This window comes from Oryzias latipes, chromosome 7, assembly GCF_053564925.1.
Source record: "Oryzias latipes strain Hd-rR chromosome 7, Olatipes_Hd-rR_3.1".
NCBI lineage: Eukaryota > Metazoa > Chordata > Actinopteri > Beloniformes > Adrianichthyidae > Oryzias > Oryzias latipes.
This window is the reverse complement of record NC_136243.1, coordinates 34832905-34853386: the sequence shown is the minus strand read 5'-3', so window position 1 is coordinate 34853386 and position 20482 is coordinate 34832905. Positions and strand designations below refer to the sequence as shown.

The following is a 20482-nucleotide window of genomic DNA, read 5'->3' as shown; positions in this document are numbered from 1 at the left end:
TTTAAAATAAAACAGAACAAAAAAGACGAAGGCTGACTTTTAATGTGAAAATCCGCGAAGGTTTTTGATTGTCGTCTAACTCACGCGTCAGTGGCGCAGAGTAATGACGTAATTTCACAGTCTTAAGCGGTAACTCGTATTTTGAGCAATTAAAAATGTATTTTCAGTAAAACAACGATTGAAGCTCAACACTAAAGGAGCAAATGAGCTATTACTAATAATGTCGGTTCATTTTTCTGTAAAGGTAAATGACACCAATGGATATTTTTGTAAGACTCTCGATATTTTTATTGGAAGTTGTAATGTCTCCTGCATGATCTATTGTTTTTTTTTAACTAGATTCTCATTTTATACATTTGTTTACTTTGGTGTGTTTATACGTCGCCGGGTGGGCAACGGAAGAAAACTGTAGTCTGGTTGATTGTCTGACTGATGATTGTTCTAATAGTCTAATCCTCTCCTAAAGTTGGATTTATTTTGACTGACATGTAAAATAATAATAATGCCCACTTTTTTATGTTGTTTGAGCAGGAGGTAAAACAAAAGACTGTAACCCCAAAGAAAACATCAGAATATTTGTATTCCATTGATCATTTTCAAAGCTGTACCTGTTTATTTCCCCTGAAGTGACCTGTACTGCGATGCCTCCAGTCATGCCTCGGATAAGTGATCCAAACATCGCCTTTGCCTACCTGCGTCCAGCCTGCGTCCGACTCACCAAAGAGCCCACCGTGACCAACGTGGACACGCTGAGAGGACAGCTGAAGGACATAAATGATGCTACTCTGCAGCAGCTTCAAGAGTACATTCTCTTTCCTCTTCGGTTTGTCCTGAAAGTCCCTGGAGCTAAAAAGGAGAAGCTGGTGCAGGCTGTGGCAGAGACTCTAGGCTTCATCCTGGAAAACACATGTGTCCAGAGCTGGGACACTCTCCACGACCTCTTCTCAGAGCTGTGTCTGTGTCTCTGCTCTCCTGCGGACCCAGGGACGCCTGCAGAGGTGTCTGAGGAGCTGAAGCTGGCTCTGGTCGTGTGCTTGGATGCTCTGCTCCATGCTGCTTACGGGGACATCATCTTTAGACTCTACGAATCGATCATGCTGCCCGGACTTGGAGCTGCAGTTTCCCTACTGCTGTCCTTGAGTGAAAAAGAGAAGTCTCGAGATATACAGAGAGCCGCCTTGAAGTGCATCCAGACCTTGACGCTGCAGTGTGACTGCACCCAGGAGCACCTGTCTCCGTCTTCTGAAGAGCGATGTTCTGTGGGAGACACCATGGCTTCATTTCTACCTGGGATTACTACGACTGTTACGAGGATAATTACAGGAGATCTGAGACAAGGCCATGCAGTTACAGTCCGGGCTATCAAGGTACAAAAATCTCTCACATTTAAACCTTCAAGAAGACATTTTGTTGAAGTAAATGGTAAATGGCATTTACTTTACAGTCACAGACCCATTCACACACATTCACACACAGTCAAACAAGTCAATTAATTAGTGAGAACTCTAAACCAGACAGCTGTACTTTGGCTTGAGAAGCCTTTTTGCAAGTGGAAATGCGACTTAGAGACTCCTCTACTTAACTTTGTGAAAAACAAAGTTAAAGGGAAAAAAAGTAAGCCAAAATAAAAAATAGTGTTTTACTTATATGTTATCTGTGGTGGAAGACATCTGCCTCAAACCAGCGACTAAAGTCACTGCTTACATCGCCTTTTCAGTCACTCAGAAGAAGCTTTTATTAAGCCTGGGGTTTGAACCTGTAACCCGAGCTACAGCCACATGATTTAAACCTTCATCTGCTAACTTAACTCTTCTTGGATCAGTTGAAAATACAGAAATGGATGATTGTATGTGCTAAGAAGAGGACCAATAATTCTAAATGTGAGAGCATCTTCTCCCGGTTCTTCTAAGCTGTGGTCCACGACTGTGGGGCTGGTCATGGAAGACGCCCAGCTGTGCTCCAGAAAGTCCCCGCAGCCCGTCTCAGCAGAGCTGGGTAGGATCGGACAGCTGGTGGTCCACAGAACAACAGACTGGGTGAAAAGCACAGCAGGGAAGCTCTCTGTCCTGCTGAAGAAGATCGTCTCCTGCACGGCCGCTCATCTGCACTGGAGGGTGAGACTGGAGATGGTGGAGCTGGCTGACCACCTGTTGGCCAAATGCAGCCAGTCCCTTAGGGAGTGTGCGGGGCCGCTGCTGGAGGCTCTGGTGGGAGCAGTCAACGACGAGGAGCCCAGAGTCAGAGAAAGGTTTGCTTCCATCACACGGTTTGAAGAAATCTTGGTAAATTGCTGTAAGCTATTTGAAGATGTGTTGGTCTTCATGCTGAAGGTGTGAGGCGGCTCTCAAAGAGGTATCCCAGAGGAGTCAGACCTGCTGCAGCAGCGCTCAAACCTTCTCAGATGTCCTGTCTGAGAACCTCCACTCTCTAGCCACCTCCCTTCCACGGCTGATGAGGACCTGTGACGACCAGAGGAAGCTGTTTGTCCTGAATGCATTTCTCGGGTACTTAAAAGTTCTGGGACCGCTTGTCTCTGTGGTTCTGAACTCTGCTGCACATCTGGAGAGGATTTCTAAAGCACTGATGCAGGTAACATCTGGGACCAGGATATTGGTGATGGATCTTGCAGCGTGAAGAATTAATGAGACGTTTCCAGAAACTAAAGTAAATGTTGCTGTAGGTGTTGGAGTTGGACGTTACGGACGTCCGGATCGTGGAAGAAAGGAGCTACACTGATGCAGCAGAGAGCAGCTCCGGCTCGCCTCCCTCCTACGATGCTCACGTACAAAGGAAGCATTTTCTCTACTTTACAGATGAGAAGATCTTCTGCGCTCTCATGGAGATTTGCAGAACATTAGGTGTGAAATGACTGGATCTTAACATGTTATTAACCTGTTAAACATTTCATTTACACGGCACAGTTGGAGTTGATCATTTCTGTTTCATCGTTTAGGTTACTATGGGAACATCTACCTTCTGACCGATCGGTTCCTGGACTTGTACCGGCAGTCTTCGGCGTACAGAAAGCAGGCTGCCATGGTCCTGAATGAGATCATCAGAGGGGCTGCGGGCATTTCGGTGGCAGCTCGGGGTGTGGGCGATGAGGGACACTCCACCTCCAAGGCCGACCTTAAAGCAGCAGCAGTGTCCGTCATGGAGGAATACACCAGTCTGAGCAACTGGCACCTGATCACTGTGAGCGAGGAGACGGACCGGGACCGGCAGGATCGGCAGGTCTGCTTTTACTGGAACAGAACGACAGCTTGTGCGCTGCTGAGCAGAGGCGCCTTCAGATTTAGCACCACAAAGGGTTTAGATGCAACACCTTTCAGTTTTAAATCTCTCATCCGTTTCTTTAAAGAAGTGTCGTCCGTTTACAGCGGATTTCCTAGCTGCTGGCAGCTGCTCGCAAACCTCCGCCTTTTAAAATGTATCAGGTCTTGAATGCATTCATGGCCATGCATGGAGGCCCTTTCAATGACAAGTGAGCGTCCCAGTGGAGACGGCGTCCTCAGATTCTCGCTCTGATCATCTGTTCCCTTTCTAAAGCCTAAAACATGAGCAGCTGTGTGCAGAACTGGAGGCTTTCAGAGGCCATATCGTTATGGAGGATGTCACGCTGGCTGCTGATGAGTCGTGCTCCCGTTTTCTCGTAATTGGAAAGCTATTCTTGCTCTTTGAAAACGGGAGGTAAACGCTGGTGGATCCTGTTTGGCTCGACATAAATTTAGAAGCTGAGAGCAGCACAGATCTGTGTGAAGCCTCAGTCCCATCTGCGCTTACAGGTGGATACGTGCTGCCTGCAGGTAAGAAAAAAGGTTCAATCCCTACGAACAGTGACGTGTGAGGCAATGACACAAAGTTTGGTTAATCAACGTGCATCGATGATCTGCAGTGTGGAGGTATTTAAAGTGGCAACAAAAGAACTGCAGTTTGCAGCGAAATAAAGCACGTCTGACATTTATTCCGGGGTATCTAGGTTATATTTTTAAGATAATGAAAAACTTAACATCCACATTTGATATTCAGTATTGGTAATCTAGCAAGTGTCTTCATTTTTAGTTTTGGTTTCAGCTTCAGCCCCAAATGTTGATTTTGCTGCACGTTTGTCTGTTTTTTGTTGCTCAGCAGCGTCTCTCTCCTTGAACTCTCCCGTAAATCCGTGTTCGTCTGATTCTATTTACAGCTTCACAGTTCAGTTTGTCATTTCATTTGATTTCGTTTTTCAAACGTCCATTTAAAGCTATTTTTTGGGAGTTATAAATCACTTTTCAGTTTTTACAACACCAAATCGAAAAAACCACGACTGCATTTTATAAATAAACCTTTTTTAATATCGATTTATCAAGATAATTTTAAAAACTATTTGGTGATTACTCAAGTTTATTCTATTGTATTCTATTGAAGCAAACAAATGACTGTGTTTTGATGAGGAACATCGGTTTTACGTCCTGAATTTTGACTCTCACATTTGTTTTTCTGCGTAGCTCCTCAGCCCCTCCGGACTCCTCTCCATATCCATCAATGCTGCAAACTCCGCCTCCCTCGCTACCCTTCCCGCCTCATCCTCCTCCCTCACAATCCACCAGCTCAACAGCAACGTCTGGCAGCTGTGCATCCAGCTGGAGGGCGTGGCCTGCTGTGCTCAGGCGCTGGGCCACGACTTCCGTCCACTGCTGATGACCTCACTGTACGCGGTGCTGGAGAAAGCCGGCGAGGAGACGCTGCTGGTGAGCCAAGCCGCGCTGAACTCCATGGTAGACATCAGCAAGGCCTGCGGCTACTCCTCCCTGAAGGAGCTGATCAACCAGAACTCCGATTATCTGCTCAATGACATCTCGCTGAACCTGCAGAGGCTCAGCCAGCATCCACAGGTACAGGTGGCGTGTTCCTGGCATCATTTTGGGCTCCATGTGACTCCATTGGCTTCATCCGCAGCTTTGCTCCCTTCAGGCTCCACGAGTGCTGGCAGTAATGCTGACTCACTCGGACTGCAGCCTGCTGCCGCTGGTCGCAGACGTCGTTCAGGATGTGCTGACGTCTCTGGATCTCAGCTACGACCGTTCAGCCGCTCTGTTCTGCTCCGTGCTGCACGCTCTCATGAAGGCTTTGGGTAAGATTTCAGAGGTGATGCTCTGCCGCCGGGGATCAGACTCTGTCATGGGGTATGAATGGAAACAGTGTTGTTCTCTCACCTGCTGTTTGTCTGCTGCAGTCAGGTGGTTTCCTGCGACGCGTAGCAGAACCAACGTTTCTGCCCGTTCCAAGCGGGCCTCCTCTGAGCAGAAGGACGTTTGCGTCCGCCAGTTCTTGCTTGAGTACAGAAAGCAGAAAGAATTGGCAGAAGGCATCGGGATTGAGGAGGACGAGGACGCTGCAGACCTCGGTAACAGACTGAGAACGAAAGAGGAGGAGCTTAAATTCTGTCTTTGTACCGAGCTCGATCCCGCTGACGTGAGGTGTCTGTGGCAGCAGAGGTCCCCCCTCCATCAGAGTGTGAGGCGGCAGATGATGCCGGAGGTCCCGACGTGAAACCTGAACTCCCGTTATACGTCAGCATCACCAGAGATGTCATGGAGCGCTGCGTCCACCTCATGTCTGACCCCAACCTCCGCCTCCGACTGAAGGTACTTTCCTTCCTTTGAACTGTCTCCATAGCAACCATTTGATGTTTTGGTGGCATGGGGGTGATCATCAAAGGCGTTTGATGGAGCTCACCTGTGCGGCCTTAAGAACCAGAACCAAAAGCAGTTTTTAGAGCGTTGCCATCAGTCCCAGCCTGTGGAGGGTAAACAGATTGTCATTCTGCTGCTGCAGGTTCTGGACCTTCTGGAGCTCTGTGTTCTGGTGCTGAGCGAGCGGGAAGACGAGCTGCTGCCGATGGCTCATCGCTGCTGGCCGGCCCTCCTTCAGAGGCTCACTGCCGATGACCCGCTAGCCGTCCTCAGAGCCTTCAGGGTTTGTTCAGCACATCCTCCACACATCAGCAGTATTCGTCACATCCGTTTCATACATTTCCCCTTGAAGTTTATCATAATTTAGGTTTTGGAGTTAAATATTTTATATTTTCCCCAATTATATTTATTTTCTTTGGATAAAAACATTTATGTCGAGAGATGAACATTAGGACAACTTTCTGCGTTTTCCGTCAGGTGCTGTGCACTCTGGGAGAAACGTGCGGTGACTTCCTGAGGAGCAGGGTTTCTAAGGAGGTCCTCCCGAAGCTGAGCCGGTCCCTGTCCCAGCAGGCGCCGGTCAGCGCCAAAGCCGGACCCGTCTACACGCACAGCCTGGCCTACAAGCTGCAGCTGGCCGTTCTGCAGGGGCTGGGTGCTCTCTGCCAGAGCCTGGATCTGGGTAAGGAAAGAACCGCAACACACAAGCGGGATTTCCCATGATGCAACAGGCTCTGATGCTACTTTCTGTGATTCACAAGAGTGGAGGTTTAACAAGCCTCATATTTATAGTTATTTTTTATTTCTACACCAAATGTCTAACCACCCTGATTAATGTAAAAAAATATTCAGGGCTAAATTTGACTGAAAATAATAATAATTATAATAATTATAATAATATCAGCTCTGATAGAAGGATAGAGTGAGTGAGACGGTGGAAAGCCGTGTGATAAAAGGTCAAATCCCTAAAGCGTTTTATTGAAATCACAAGTTGGAAAAAAAAAAAAGAAATATATATATATATATATATATATATATATATATATATATATATATATATATATATATATATATTTAAAAGTAAGTTTATAAAAAGTTTGTGTGGCTGTGATGCAGTGGTAGGGCAGTATTTCTCAGAAGGTCACAGGTTCAATTCCTGCCTTTGTTGTATAAAAAAAACTCTTTACTTAAATATTCAAATACATTTTGAGCCTTTGGGTCATTGTCTTATTAAAAAATCAAAATTTAATTGTTTCCTGAGTGTCAGTCAAAAGTATGAAAAGAGTTTAAACGGCCAAGCTTTCTTCTACCACCAGAGGGCAGTGTTGCTCAACAGCTAGGAAAGACGCAGAGTCTCAGTCAGTTTCTACAAATCTTTGTCATTATTTTCAAAGTAATTCTTTCAGTCTTTTTGAATCTGTAAAGTTGGACTTGTTAGAGCCCAATGGAGCCAGATGCCAGGTCTTATTGAAGCTTCAGGGATTCATGAAGCACGGAGCAGAATTCCAGGATCAAATCCCTTCTGGATTCTACACACATTCTTCCGTAAAAAGCCTGAATGTTGTCAAAAAGAGCTAAATTATTTTAGCGTTTGGAAATTTTCAAATGACTCGGTTTCTATTAATTAGCCTGCTTCCACCAACTACGTTTCAAACACCTTCAAACCGTCACTCGACACTCGGCTCATTTTTAAAATCCTAACACAAATATCTACATTTTTTCCTGGTTAGGTTAATAGCATTCTTGTAAAGCACATCTTCATCCCCAGCAGTCAGGTCCAATCCTGACTTTTCCTTCAAGCTCACTTCTGGAGGCGTTTTTGATGAATTGCAATCCATATGGCTTCTCTGCTGGAACGCCGCAGGCCTCCTGAAAGATGAGGGTAATGTCTGAAAGGACCCTCAAAAACTCCAAACCCTTTAGAAGTTTCCTTCCAGCTTAACCCCTTCATGCCGACATTTAATTCCAATTATATCCTCCTGACTACCAACTCCGTTGAAAATGGTGTTTTGGTGTTCCTAACATGTTCTTAGGGCATTTTTCTGACGATGGAGGCATTTATAAAGAAAATAAGTTGAAAAACTGCTGTTCTGAGTATTTCTTTAGTCAAACCCTGAATCAGGAGCAGACGAAAAAATGCAGTTTGAATAAGATCGTATTGGTGACATAGGAAATATGCTGGGCGGGGCCACAAGCTCCCAGCTCCGCCCCATTCTGATACAGACAAATAGAGCCATGAAAGTTGGAGGTGAGCGGGGCTGTAAACTAGCAGGAGAGAGGGTAAACAAATGGGTGATGGGAAGTGGGGGCGGGACAGTAAGAAAGAAAGACTCTAAGAGGAGCCCTCCTGCAGAGGGGGAAGATTATCTGATGAAGAAACAAGTTGTTGACCAATGATCCAGGTTGATCGTCAGAAGGTTTCCTATCATAAATGATTGTCAGCCATCACCAGTTCCCTTGTATCTTCAGGAGACACGGAGATGTTCAGCTGCAATAAAAGCTGATTCAATGCCAAAGAAAAGAAAAAGAATGAGTCCTAAAAGGGATCCTTGTGGCATCCCACATTGCATTTATGAATAAGTAAATTTACTGTAATAAATAAACCAAAATGTGTTCATTTCTTCTGCTTTCCTTGCATTTCAAAAAGAACTGTCCTTTACTTTTTTCTCTGGAACTTGAAGGAGAGAAAGATTTGGGGGGTTGGGGATGGAGAGAACATGAAGGGGAAGAGGAGAAACAGTCAGTGGCTGCAGCTCCACTCAAGTGAATACTGATTTGGCTACAGCTTACCTCTGGGACGACTGCAGCAAGCCAATTACCTAGCCTTAGTCGGAGAGAGCAGGACAGAAACACAGACTGACTGAAGCCAGGCTCTGATTTCAGGCCCAACTCCACGAAAATCCACCTGAAACTGGAGCTTCCCTCTTTGGAATTTATTTACGAGGATCTCGAAGGCTGCGGGGCTGAGTGCAGCTCAGGAAAAGGAGGAAAAAGAGGGATGAAAGCGCTCGTTAAATAATCCCATTCTCCTGTGAAATGTGCGCCGCTGCTTTTATTCTGGAGCGGCGGCGAAGCAGAGTGTGGCTGGAATGGGTAAATGGGGTGAGGCAGAGAGACAGACATGTTTTGAAATGAGGCTTGAAAGGCAGCCCAGTTTGCAGCTTAGGGAATCACTAAATGTCTGCTGGGAAGGATGGAGAGAGACGGAGGGAGAGTGACGGGAAGAGGAGATGAAAGAGTGGATAGAAGTCAAACGGATGGAGGGAGCGGGAGCTGGCAGGGTTGTGACAGATGCAGTTTGCGGATGGCAGAGAAGAGAACAGAGGCAGGTTTGTCAGAGCACATCAAACTGCACGAAACAAGGAGAGAGGCGAGGGGAAAAAAACACAGAACAATGGAGGAAAAAGGCAGAAATGTGCAAACACCCCGCTGTGAAAGCCCTCCTCATCCATCTCTGCACCTTCTCTGCGCTCATTAGAGTTAGCCAAGAACCGCCATCTTTAGCCGGAGTTCTGCTTTTACTCCAGGTGTGTCATCGACACCAAGCCCGGATCGGGTTTTTCCTGAAAATGACCGCCGTCGGTTCCTGTTGGAATGGCGGGAAGTTAGAGCTTTGTGTTTGCTTTTTTCTCAGGTGAAGCAGACCTGGATGCTGTTTGTGAAGCTTGCTTGCCTTACCTGAGCTGCAGACAGCCCATCAGGCTGCAGGAGGCCGGCCTCAGGTGAGCCAACACCTAAAGGAACAATTCCCGGTTTACAGCCAAGCTGAATGTTGCATCCCTGCTGTTGATGTTTGCATGTTTAATTTAAAAGTCTGATGAGTTCTACTAAATTTAATGCATTTTATATTGTTTGATTACATTAAAACAGGTTTAATATGAGTTTTTCTTCATTCTTACTTTCTGATTAGCATATTAAAAAAAGTTCTTTTCCTGAATTTATACTTGTTGTTTTTGTAAAACACAAATCCGACCAAAACAAAACCGTGACCCAAAAAGGGGTGAAAGTGAAAGGTTGCAGTCCTGTGTGTACAGAAGGAGATTTCCAGAGTTATTCCACACACATTTGAGTTTTCTGTGACACTTTTTGGTTCATCATTCCTTCTCAAATGGACATGATGTCCATTTAAAAAACAAAAACAAACCTGCCTTCCGCATCTCCTCCTGAGTACACATCCAAAATTATTGATAAGTCTTTGTGTTCTGATGAAGAAAAAAGGTTATTGCTATTACAAATTGTTCAAATGCAATGCATTGTGGTCTATATTTACCAGTCTAGTGACCCTTAGCTGAACGCTGGTTTTTAGCAGAGTCTTCTTGGAAATTTCCAGGATTTAGGAGCAGTCGATTCTGACACCCGGAACTAAATGTGTCGGAATCTGGACTCGACCGGTGTTGAGTTGCATTAAAATAAAATTCACGAGACGTCGGTTTGCTGCTCTGACATTTCTTCAGATTCGTGGCGTCTCCATAAGCCCAGACTCCTCCTTTTCCTTCATTCACAGTGTTTTCCAGCACCTGATCCAGGTGGATCCAGACACCTTCTGGTTTACCCTCAACGAGCTGCACTGCCCCTCCCCTTACACCCCCCCACACCCCGACCTTCATCCCATTCAGCTGAGCGGGATGGGCAGACCCAGAGACGAGTTCTCGGACAACGTGCTGAAGCTCCTGACGGGCGAGTTCGGCCCGCCGGCCCTCAGTTAACGGCGAGCAGCTCTCTGGAGAAGGTCAGCCGGTCTTCAGCGGAGAAGATTCCAGTTTCCTGCGTCAAAACTTAAACGTGCATCTTCAACTTCTGGTATTTCTGCGTTTTTTCCATTTTTAAAATTCTTCACCAAAAAAACATCAGGTTATTTGTGTAAAAACTGTAAGTAGAAACATTTAGATCTAAATGATTGTAGCTGCTTTCCTCTTGTTTTTTCAGGAAAGCGTGAAAACAATTTTCCAGTTTTTAAAGATTCCTATTTTCTCATTTTACATTAAAAAGAAGAGTTTGTGTTCTACCACTTATGTTTATGAACGTTTTCTTTTTTAAGCTGAACTTTTTTCAAGTTGTGGATCTCTTTTTTACATCTAGTCAGTACAGAAAAGTCATTTTGATTTAAAGATAAATCCGAATCTAAAGACGAATATGTCCTATTTTTTCCCTTTTATTTATTTTTAACTTGTTTTTGGAGGTTTGGAAATCAAATAAATCAGGGCTTTAGTTTCCAGAGATTGGAATCATTGCAAAACCTCAATAAAAAATGTGATTTTTTTCATAATGCAGTAGTTGTTGTTAGTTCTCTACAGATTGTTAAGCTTATGTTTGTAATGCAGTGGATAAGAATTAATGTGGAGCATGGACAGATTTTATTAATTTTATGTTTTATTCCCAATTTGTTTTAAATGAATTTTATTTTTTTTGTATTTTTTTATAGTTGATTATACATGTTTTTTTACATTTTGTTTTTATTTGTACCTATTTCAAAATATTTAAAAAATATATATTTTATTGTTTAAAATTTTATTATTTTTGTTTTATTTACTTTTTTGGAGCTTGAACTTGTTTTATTTTTTATTTACTCTTTATTTTTATTTGGTCTTTCTTTCTTTTATTTATTTTTATTATGAATTTGAAAAAAATTTGAATCATTTAATCAATGTGTGTCTTTTGGAGGGTGAACAACAGAAACAATTTTTTTGTAAAAAAAATATGGTGATGGTGGGGGGGGGGGGGGGGGGGGGTCCTAACCTGAGCAAATCCGTGTCAGGTGCAGCCGTCTGCACCTGAGGATGGATGACCCCTCCCTCAGGGGGAAGGTGGGGGCGCCCTGGAGGCAGAAGGTGGGCCACATCACAACAATGGACCCGGCCGTCTGTCATCATGTGAGCTTTAAGGAAGCAGAGCAGAGAGGGGGGGTTCTGTGTGTGGGTGGGTGGGGGCTCAGGATCACCTCATGTTTGCATTTAGCAGGGCTGGCTTAATGCTAGCCAGCGCTGCGACGCAGCTCTTTATCTCATCCTGTGCTGTTGCTATTCATCCTGCTGCCAGAGCCGACAAAAGCGCCATTAGTCATCGGCGGCGGCGGGAGGGGGGGAGGCCGTGGCAGCAACCATTACACACAGTCAACCGCTTTACATTGTTTGTCCTTAATGCACACAGACAGGGCTGCAGGGCCGCTGCAGAGGAATCAACCTTTTCTGATGAGGGAGGAGAAAATTACCCAGCATCCATTTGGGTTTCGTATATAATTTATTTAGTTTTATACATTTATCTCGTTGAAGGCATATACACTTTAGTGTGAGACCAAACATTCTTGAAGAAATGTACACCTTTCCATCTTTTCTTCCATCTCTTCCTCTCAAAACATCAAATCAAAGCAACTTGGTGGAAAAAAAGGAAAGAAATACCACAGAGAACGAAATCCAACCTCCCAGAACACGAACGGGAGAACCGTGGTTCCTCTGGTTCCTGCTTGGACGTCCCAAACCGAAGGATGAGGCGACAGTTTGCACAAACAGCATTCATCTCTAACCTCTCCATGTGCTTTTTTAAGTTTGTTTTCACGTATAATATCTTTAAAATGTCTCTTTTCGTCCTGGTGACTTTTACAGAAGAGGCTGCGGAACAAGCAGAGGATGCTGAAGAATTAGGAAAATGCAAAAGTACAATGGCCTCTCCGAACGTCTCCAGTCACACACGCGTGTGCTGGCTGGGATGGCGTGTTGTCAGAAGGTGGTTTCCATGTAGAAATACTAAGATACATCAGAGGGAAAAGTCCCTCACTGAGCAGCTATGGAGTGCATTCATCTGTCTGTACAGCACTTGTGGAAAGCAATAGAGCAAAAGAAAACTGCTTTCACCCCCCCCCCCCCCCCCCCCCCCCCCCCCAAAAAAAAAGAACTGGAGAGGTGACAAACATGTCTGTTAATCTGCTGAAAAAGTTTTAAGAAAATGACATTAACATGCACTAACATATTTTATACAGTCCTACTTACAGAGTGAGTTACAGATATTTGAGGCTTTTGAAGGACTTGATTGGACCGTTTGAACAGGAGGGCATCTCCGGGATTTTGTTTTTTGCAGCAGAATCAAATTTAGTTTAGTTTCAGAACCTGTGAGGCCAACAAAGAAGCCAAAAGCTGAAGCAGGAGGTGGCGAGGAGGACACGCGAACACAGAATGCAGCCTGTGGCGTGTTTGGTTTGGCATTGGAAGCAAAGAGCGGCTCTGTCCTTAATGAGCGCTGCTGCGTTGGGACCTTGATGAATTCCTGCTGAAACAAAGCATCTTTTTTTTTTCCTTTGAGAGCCAAAGCAGGGAAGAACCGACCGCAGTTTAGACGTTTGCAGCTTTTGCACTGAATCTGTTTCTGAGGGATCTGACGACCAGGTTTTCGGGGCAGGAAGTAGGCAGTTTCAGTCAGAGTGTGAGTATCAAACAGTGTAAGGCAGTGGAGGAGGTATGAGCGTGGATGCATTTACAGTATCAGGAGTGGAGCAGAGCACGGGTTTTACAGCAGGACCAAAGGTTTTATTGAATATTTGGAGTCTGCTGAAGCTGCAGACCCACCCACGGGCTGCACCGCCCCCCTTCCCTTTAGTGGTGGGCCTGGCTTTACAGGCAGTGAGCAGGTCCGGTCAGACCTGTGCACAGCAAGAAAAGCCACGTCGGCCGCCCCACCCCCACCCCCCAGTCCTGCACCCTGATGGAGTCGTCCTGGTCATCTGAATGGATAGCTGGATTTATCTGCTGTTCTGGAGTCATGCGTGCCGTCAAACATCCCCGTCACTCGTTTACAGGGTGCAGCTCGGCTCGTTGGTGCAGTCATTGTGGCTGTGGTTACTGTCCACCTCCCTCTTCCTCAGCTCTCTGCTCGCCTTGTGCTGCAGCTGGCTGCCGCCGCCGCCGTGATTGTGATTGTGGTGGCTGGAAGACGGGGGCCGCTTGTCGTGCTCCTGGTGGCGCCCGCGGCCCTGGTGATGGCTGTGTTCTTTGGTGCCGCCCTGCGCCTCTCTGTCCAGGACTCCCACCGCTCTCTTGGTGTCGTCCACAGCCTCGAAGTTGTTGTGGTTGTCCACGACGTCCCCGTCCGACACCACCTGCAGGTACGCTCGGGCGCGGTGGTGGCGCGCGCCTGCGTCGTCACTGAAGTCGATGACGCGGCACTCGTAGGTGCCCTCGTCAGACGGCTTGACTCTGGAGAGGCGGAGTTTATGAGAGATGTTGCTTCCCACAACCTTCACAACCTGGCAGAGATAAAAGGAAAAAAGGAAAGGATGAGACTGTAGAAGGGATCTGAAGCGGTTCAGCTGCTCTTTCACATTCATCAACTTTTGATTTGGGCTTGTCCTGTTCCACCATGTCAAAGTGAACATCACCTGAATGTGAAGAAAATTCTTCATTTTTTAAAAAAAGCATCTTTTTAAAATATAAAAAGTTTTGTCTTCAAGTAAAAAACATTTTCTAAAGTCAGAGATTAAGATTCCAGAGGTTCTCTTTGGGACCGGGATGGATCAGGAATGAATCCATCAGAGGATCAGATCATGGTAGATGTTCTGGAGATCTATGCAGAAAAGCAGATAAAGATGGTTTCAGAGGAGGAACAGTGATGCTGAGGTTGGAGCTACAGGAAAGAGGTCAAGGCCTTGTGTTATCTTAGATGACCCCCCCTTCCATTGACGTGTTCTCCCTACCATGACAAAGGTGGATAAAGGTGGAAAGATTTCATGTAATCCATGGACACCAGTGAAGATCACAAATCATTGAAGAAAAAAGGTTCAGAGCTCTGTCTAGTGGGTCTAGATGACCCTACTCCCAATGTTAAAGTGCCTAGGATAGCACAAGGGCTTCTCAAATGAGGAACTTTTGAATGGCAATCAAAGCGATTCAGCATTTTGGAAGCAGTAACCAAAGCTACTTGACCCAATTCTGTGTGTCAGATGTCTGAAATGAAGCATCACACATAAAAAAATCATCACAAAGTTTTATGAAACATCAAAATGCGTATGTGACTGAAATCCTTCCATCATGAGGAGTCACCCAACAGGGAATAAGTACCACTGCGTTTGTCGCCAGCAGATGTTTCAAAAGCATCTACATGTTCTGTGCTGCTGAGTGTTTCTGCGTTTCGTCGGCATTTGTAAGGATTTGTTTCCTTTTCCTTAGACTGACTGAATGTGATCTCTTCTCCATTATATAGCAGCAGCTCATAATGATTTTACAGCTGCAGAGCCTGCAGTGTTGGCTCCGCCCACGCAAACACACACACGCAAACACACACTCTGTCTTGAAAGCGCGGCGCAAGCTTTCATGATGGAGAATGAGTCTGTTGAGAGGAGGGGGTGAAAAGGCTTTTGTTTTTGGATTCCTCTACTCAAACTTTTCCCATGCTATTTTTATTTACTAAATTTAAATAATGTAATTGAAATTCTGCAGACACTGAAGGCGTTAGCACAGAACAGAACAAGCATGAGCGCATATTCTGGGCTTTATGTGGTGAACCTAAAGCAAAGAAAAGTCTGAGTTTCTATTTTTAATGTAAATTTAAATTCAATTTGATAATAAATAGAAGTAAAGCTAAAAGTAAGTGAATTAAAAAGATCATTTTTTATTTGCTTCATGTGGTTTTATCATTTTTATCAAGTTATTCCATGTTTCTGAGCTCCCATGATGTCGCAGCTCAGAGGTGGAGGTGCATTCGGATCACATGACCCCAAGTAAACATGTGACGCCGTCAGAGCGGTTGGAACATGTTTAGGTAATAATTACAAAATGGCTTTGTGGAGGTGAGTGACTGGTGTTCCGTAAAGAAAACAACAAACTTTATCATAGTCCTTATGATAAAGTTTGTTGTTGTTTGTTGGGTCGCATCAAAGCAATCGTCTTTTTTTTTTCTGGCCTAATAATTTAGAATAAAATAGAATCCAACTTTATTGTCTTTGCTCACGCCCCACAGTACACAGCAAAAAAATGGAATACTTTAAAGGCCTGTACACACACCGGGACGAATATTTGCCAGCCGGAATGGCGCTGACTGATGTGCCAGATGGCGCTTAATGTAAAAGAGAAATACTCCTGTACACAGGGTGGCGCTGCACTACTTTACGATTCTTAAAGTCGCTTTTCACTCAGAAGAAGAGAGCAAGTATTTACGCGCTTGTCAGAATCAAACAAAACAAACATGAATATTTCCAGCACCAGTAGCTCTAGCTCCAGTTCCAGCGATGAAGAAATTATTGTTCTGTTGATGATGAAAGACGCCGGAAAAGACGCCGATTTTGGGTACATCCCATAGTTACGAGAAGAGAAGCACATGGAGAGTTTTATCGACTGGTACAAGACCATAAAATGTATCCTGAACGTTTTCTGGGATATTTTAGAATGTCGTCAGTGAGTGCATCTTCTTTGTCTTATTTCTTTGCGGCAGTGTAGACGCTACTTGGCGTATATTTTCTTTGCCGTGACGTATGTGTGCTCAGCAGGACAGTTTTGTGTTTGAGCGCCCCCAAGTTGTTTTTAACTGTAACTTCAGAACTTCAGACACGTGTGCAAAAGCGCCATTCTCATTGGTCATGTAAACGAACCCGAGGCGTTTTTTAAAAAGTGACGCTTTTACTCGTGGTTTTTTTCGCGTCGGTGTGCACACTCACATTGGTGCCCTTTGTTTAGTCGCGAGGCGTTAAACGTCGGCGAATATCGCGTGCGAAATTCGTCCCGGTGTGTACGGACCTTAAGGTTGAAATCAAGAAAAAGACCACGAAACTGATACCAAAAAGAGGGGTGGAAAAATTGATAGATTTTCCAAAAAAATACCAACTTGAATTGGAACGTTGGAGGAATTTTAGACCCCAGTTACATCTACCAGCACGGGGGTTGACCCGTGTGGAGGGTTAACCCGTACGGGTGCGACGGGGGTTAGGTTTTCTGGGCCTGTGGAGGGTCATAAAGAGGACTGGCTGCATCTTATCTTATGCTACGTTCACACCAGGCATGTGAACATGCTTTAAGCCTATGCTGTTCACATTGGACAAGCAGGGAGGGGCTTCTTCTTCTTCTACGGTTTACTAGCACATGTCTGCCAACTTTTAAGCTGTTGGCACTTTAGTGAATTAAAGGGGATATCATTCATACATCACTACCAAATCAGGGTCCCCGATGTAACTGTCAACGCGCGTTTAGTGGACACACGTTCTGTACATGGAGCCTGAAACCAGCGTAGAAGCTCGAAACGCACATTTACACGCCGTTACCTACACTCTTCATTGAAAGTGGTTGCTTAAATGTGCGCTGATAAAGGTGGTATGAATGTAGCATTACAAAGAGGAGCTAACAAATATGAAGAACTTTCCATCAACTCCTCTGACCAATAACCTGCTTCTTCACCCCTCTAGGCATTCTGGGTGGTGTTGTCGTATCACAAGTTCCACCAATTAAACTGTTCCACTGGTCTAATGGTTGGCACTTCTGTGAATTACAAAGGACACCCCCCATACGTCAATACCAATTCTAAGTACCTGATTGGTCAAAGTATAACCTGGTTTAACTAGCAATGCACCTTCAATGGCTGAGTGTTTTGTATTTAGAGTCCGGCAATGGACTTAAAAACTTGCATAGTGAGATGTGAATTCTTGACCTCAATAACACCTACATAGAAGTGGCCGCTCGAGGGGGCGGTGAACATAGCTACACAATTCCCTTGAGGCCGTGGGGTCACCTCATGAAAATGGAAGGTACCATTGTCGTACATGCGTGAAGTGTATTGTAAAGTATATGTGTGGATAATGGAAGTTGCACGCACTTTTGATGTACGTGTGATCTGTATGGCATGCCTACTTTCCGCTTACGGGTTGTAGAAGTGTTCACAACGACCTGTCACCTGCAGCATGATCGTACAAAAACGTACATGAACATTTTTTTCTCTACGGGTTCACTGAGCGGTCTACAACCTTGATATTTTCTCTGGGTCACCTGTGCGCCTCGTACAGGTTTGACCATTTTTCACCTGCAGACCAGATGGGACTAAGGCATAAAATTGTAGAAACCGGTTTTGCTTTGACCCATCAGTGCCGGTTGCTCCCCCCAGAGGTTGATGCTTAACCCCCCACAAGCAGCAGCTGTGCCGGCTCGGAGGCTGATGCTGTGATTCGATGCATCCATCAAGGATGAAGTGAGCGTGTTAATGTGTCTGAAGCGTTCAGTTCACTGAGAGCTACATCAAACTCAGCACCCACGGGTCATCCAAAGCCAGTACTGTAATCAGAAGTGTTCTCATTATTTCAAACTAAAACACACATCAGGACGTTCCAGGGGACATGAAGGCAGCGCTGACTCACACTTATTTTTGTGGCATCCTTTGGCATCTCCTCCTTAGGGGCCACCTGAGAGTAAAACGAGCAAAGATACAAGTTAGAGTTTATAAATCTAAATACATATCAAGATGATCACAGGTGTTCTGCATCATGTTTCTGCTTTCTTTATCTCTTCTTTTTCCCATTTAAAGAAAGAAAATCGTATTTTTACGGATAAAGCAGCTAAAGCCCCCCCAGCTTAACAAAAAACAGAACAGAAGATCATTTTACCTCATTGGTTATCCAAGGTTGTCGGTCTGTCCAGTCCAGATGATTCCTAATATACCACCACTGGATCTCCAGAGAGTAGGACGGCGTTCCTGCGCCTCTGAAGGAGCACGCCATCTCCACGTCCTGCCCTCTGTGGGCGCTCACGTCATGAGGCACCTCTGTGAAGACGGCTGGTGACACACAGAGCAGACGATTGATTCAATATTTGGTTCAGTTCCAGCACAAAACAACCGTTTTTTTTTCAGAGTTTTGGCCCAAAGAACCTTCCACTAGAGGCAATGTGGGGTTCAGTGTCTTGCCCAAGGACACTTTGACACATGGCGTGGAATTGAACCTGCAATATTCCGATCAGAGGTCGACCACTGCACCACTGCCGTAATGTTGTGCTAAACTGACAGATAAATGAAGGTTTTGCTATCAGTTTTGCTTCTTTGTGAAATGTTTGTGCTGTTTTAGTTTGATGAGATATTCAATTAAATTCAATTTTATTTCTAGAGCCCAAATTCACAACAGCAGTCGTCTCAATGGGCTTCGTAGCGGTAATTGATACAAACCCTCCTGCAGAGGAAACTTTGCCAAAACTTCAGACTCATCTTTTAAATCCTTTAGATGCATAAATTCTCAGTTTTCTTTCTAAAAAAACAGTTTTGACTAAATATTGGCAGAGCTCTAACGAAATAGACTGATTATAATCTAGAATGACAAACTGTCATCGGATGTGTAGGAATGAGTGAAAAAAGATTCAAAAGAAAGGATGGAAACACGCAGGCTTGAAAAAAATAAAATATCCTCAAATAATCCCACTTAGTTTACTTCCTTTGGTTATAAACACAACCTGATGTTACTGCAGGTTTTGACTTGTATAGAAAATATTAAATTCTTTTTTTTTTAATACTCCTTGTCTTTTCTTTCTCTTTCGGCTTTTCCCATCAGGGGTCGCCACAGCGAATCATCCTTTTCCACCTCACTCTATCATGAACATCTTCTACCCTAACATCAGCCAACTTCATGTCCTCTGTTAAGACATCCATGTATCTCCTCTTTGGCCGTCCTCTTGCCCTCCTGCCAGGCAGCTCCATCTCCAACATCCTTCTACCAATATATCCACTATCCCTCCTCTGAACATGTCCAAACCATCTCAGTCTGGCTTCTCTGACTTTGTCGCTAACACAGGCAACGTGAGCCGTCCCTCTGATGTACTCGTTCCTTATCCTGTCTAACCTGGTCACTCCTAAGGAGAACCTCAACATCTTCATCTCTGCTACCTCCATCTCAGCCTCTTGTCTCTGTCTCACTGCTACCGTCTCTAACCCATAGAGCAGAGCTGGTCTCACCACTGTCTTGTACACCTTTCCTTTGAGTCTTGCTGGCACTCTTCTGTCACACAACACTCCTGACACTTTCCTCCAACCGCTCCAACCTGCCTGCACTCGCCTCTTCACCTCTTTTCCACAATCCCCATCACACTGAACTGTTGACCCCAAGTACTTAAACTCCTGCACCTTCTTCACCTCAGCCCCCTGTAACCTAACGCTTCTACCTTGATCCCTCTCGTTCAGACACATGTATTCTGTCTTACTACGACTGACCTTCATACCTCTTCTTTCCAGAGCAAACCTCCACCTCTCTAGCTGTTCCTCCACCTGCTCTCTACTCTCACTGCAAATTACAATGTCATCCGCAAACATCATTGTCCAGGGAGATTCCTGTCTTACCTCGTCTGTCAGCCTGTCCATCAGCATAGCAAACAAAAAAGGACTCAAAGCTGATCCTTGGTGTAGTCCCACCTCCACCTTGAACTCCTCTGTCTGACCTACAGCACATCTCACCACCGTCATACTTCTCTCATACATGTCCTGAACTACTCTGACATACTTCTCTGCCACTCCAGACGACCTCATACAGTACCACAGCTCCTCCCTCGGCACCCTGTCATACGCCTTCTCTAAATCTACAAACACACAATGCAGCTCCTTCTGACCTTCTCTGTACTTTTCCATCAACATTCTCAAAGCAAAAATGGCATCAGTGGTGCTCTTACGGGGCATGAAACCATACTGCTGCTCACAGATCTCCACCTTCTTCCTAAGCCTGGCTTCCACTACTCTTTCCCACAGCTTCATTGTGTGGCTCATCAACTTTATTCCTCTATAGTTGCTGCAGTTCTGCGTGTCACCCTTGTTCTTAAAGATCGGGACCAGAACGCTTCTCCTCCATTCCTCAGGCATCTTCTCACTCTCTA

General features: G+C 45.0%; 2 protein-coding genes across 8 annotated transcripts in view; one reads left to right on the top strand and one right to left on the bottom strand.

Annotated features, from left to right (window-relative positions):
* The first annotated feature begins 73 nt into the window (after positions 1-73).
* On the top strand, positions 74-10683 carry tti1 (TELO2 interacting protein 1). 7 transcript variants are annotated; one of them, XR_013657108.1, is made up of 15 exons: positions 74-244; positions 628-1367; positions 1911-2248; positions 2331-2589; positions 2681-2858; positions 2954-3234; positions 4488-4874; positions 4954-5113; positions 5216-5386; positions 5476-5627; positions 5818-5958; positions 6153-6357; positions 9310-9397; positions 10180-10475; positions 10602-10683. XR_013657108.1 is itself a non-coding variant. In XM_078949623.1 (14 exons), the coding sequence occupies exons 2-14, from the start codon at positions 642-644 to the stop codon at positions 10379-10381; spliced, it is 3288 nt and encodes a 1095-aa protein (XP_078805749.1). In that variant the 5' UTR covers positions 74-244; positions 628-641; the 3' UTR covers positions 10382-10683. The 7 variants fall into 7 exon arrangements, 4 of the variants coding, with proteins under 4 accessions (XP_078805749.1, XP_011475003.1, XP_011475002.1 ...); XR_013657107.1 differs by having other exon boundaries at positions 86-269; XR_013657106.1 differs by having other exon boundaries at positions 86-269; positions 5473-5627.
* A 1210-nt stretch (positions 10684-11893) lies between these two features.
* The window catches only part of vstm2la (V-set and transmembrane domain containing 2 like a), a 44261-nt gene continuing 35672 nt past the window's right edge, over positions 11894-20482 (bottom strand). The window contains exons 2-4 of the mRNA XM_004070260.5: positions 18241-18410; positions 17995-18039; positions 11894-13908 (exon numbers count right to left, since the gene is read on the bottom strand). Coding sequence (XP_004070308.1) covers positions 13456-13908; positions 17995-18039; positions 18241-18410 — 668 coding nt within the window. The 3' untranslated portion in view covers positions 11894-13455. The remainder of the gene's footprint in view (positions 13909-17994; positions 18040-18240; positions 18411-20482) is intronic.

What these genes read in the sequence shown, in the direction of transcription:
- tti1 (XM_011476699.4), top strand. Translation starts at nt 221, where the DNA reads ATGTCGGTTCATTTTTCTGTAAAGGTAAATGACACCAATGGATATTTT. An exon ending in TTACAGTCCGGGCTATCAAG is followed by an intron (nt 1,368 to 1,910) that starts GTACAAAAATCT and finishes GGTTCTTCTAAG; the next exon opens with CTGTGGTCCACGACTGTGGG. An exon ending in CGAGGACGCTGCAGACCTCG is followed by an intron (nt 5,387 to 5,472) that starts GTAACAGACTGA and finishes TGTCTGTGGCAG; the next exon opens with CAGAGGTCCCCCCTCCATCA.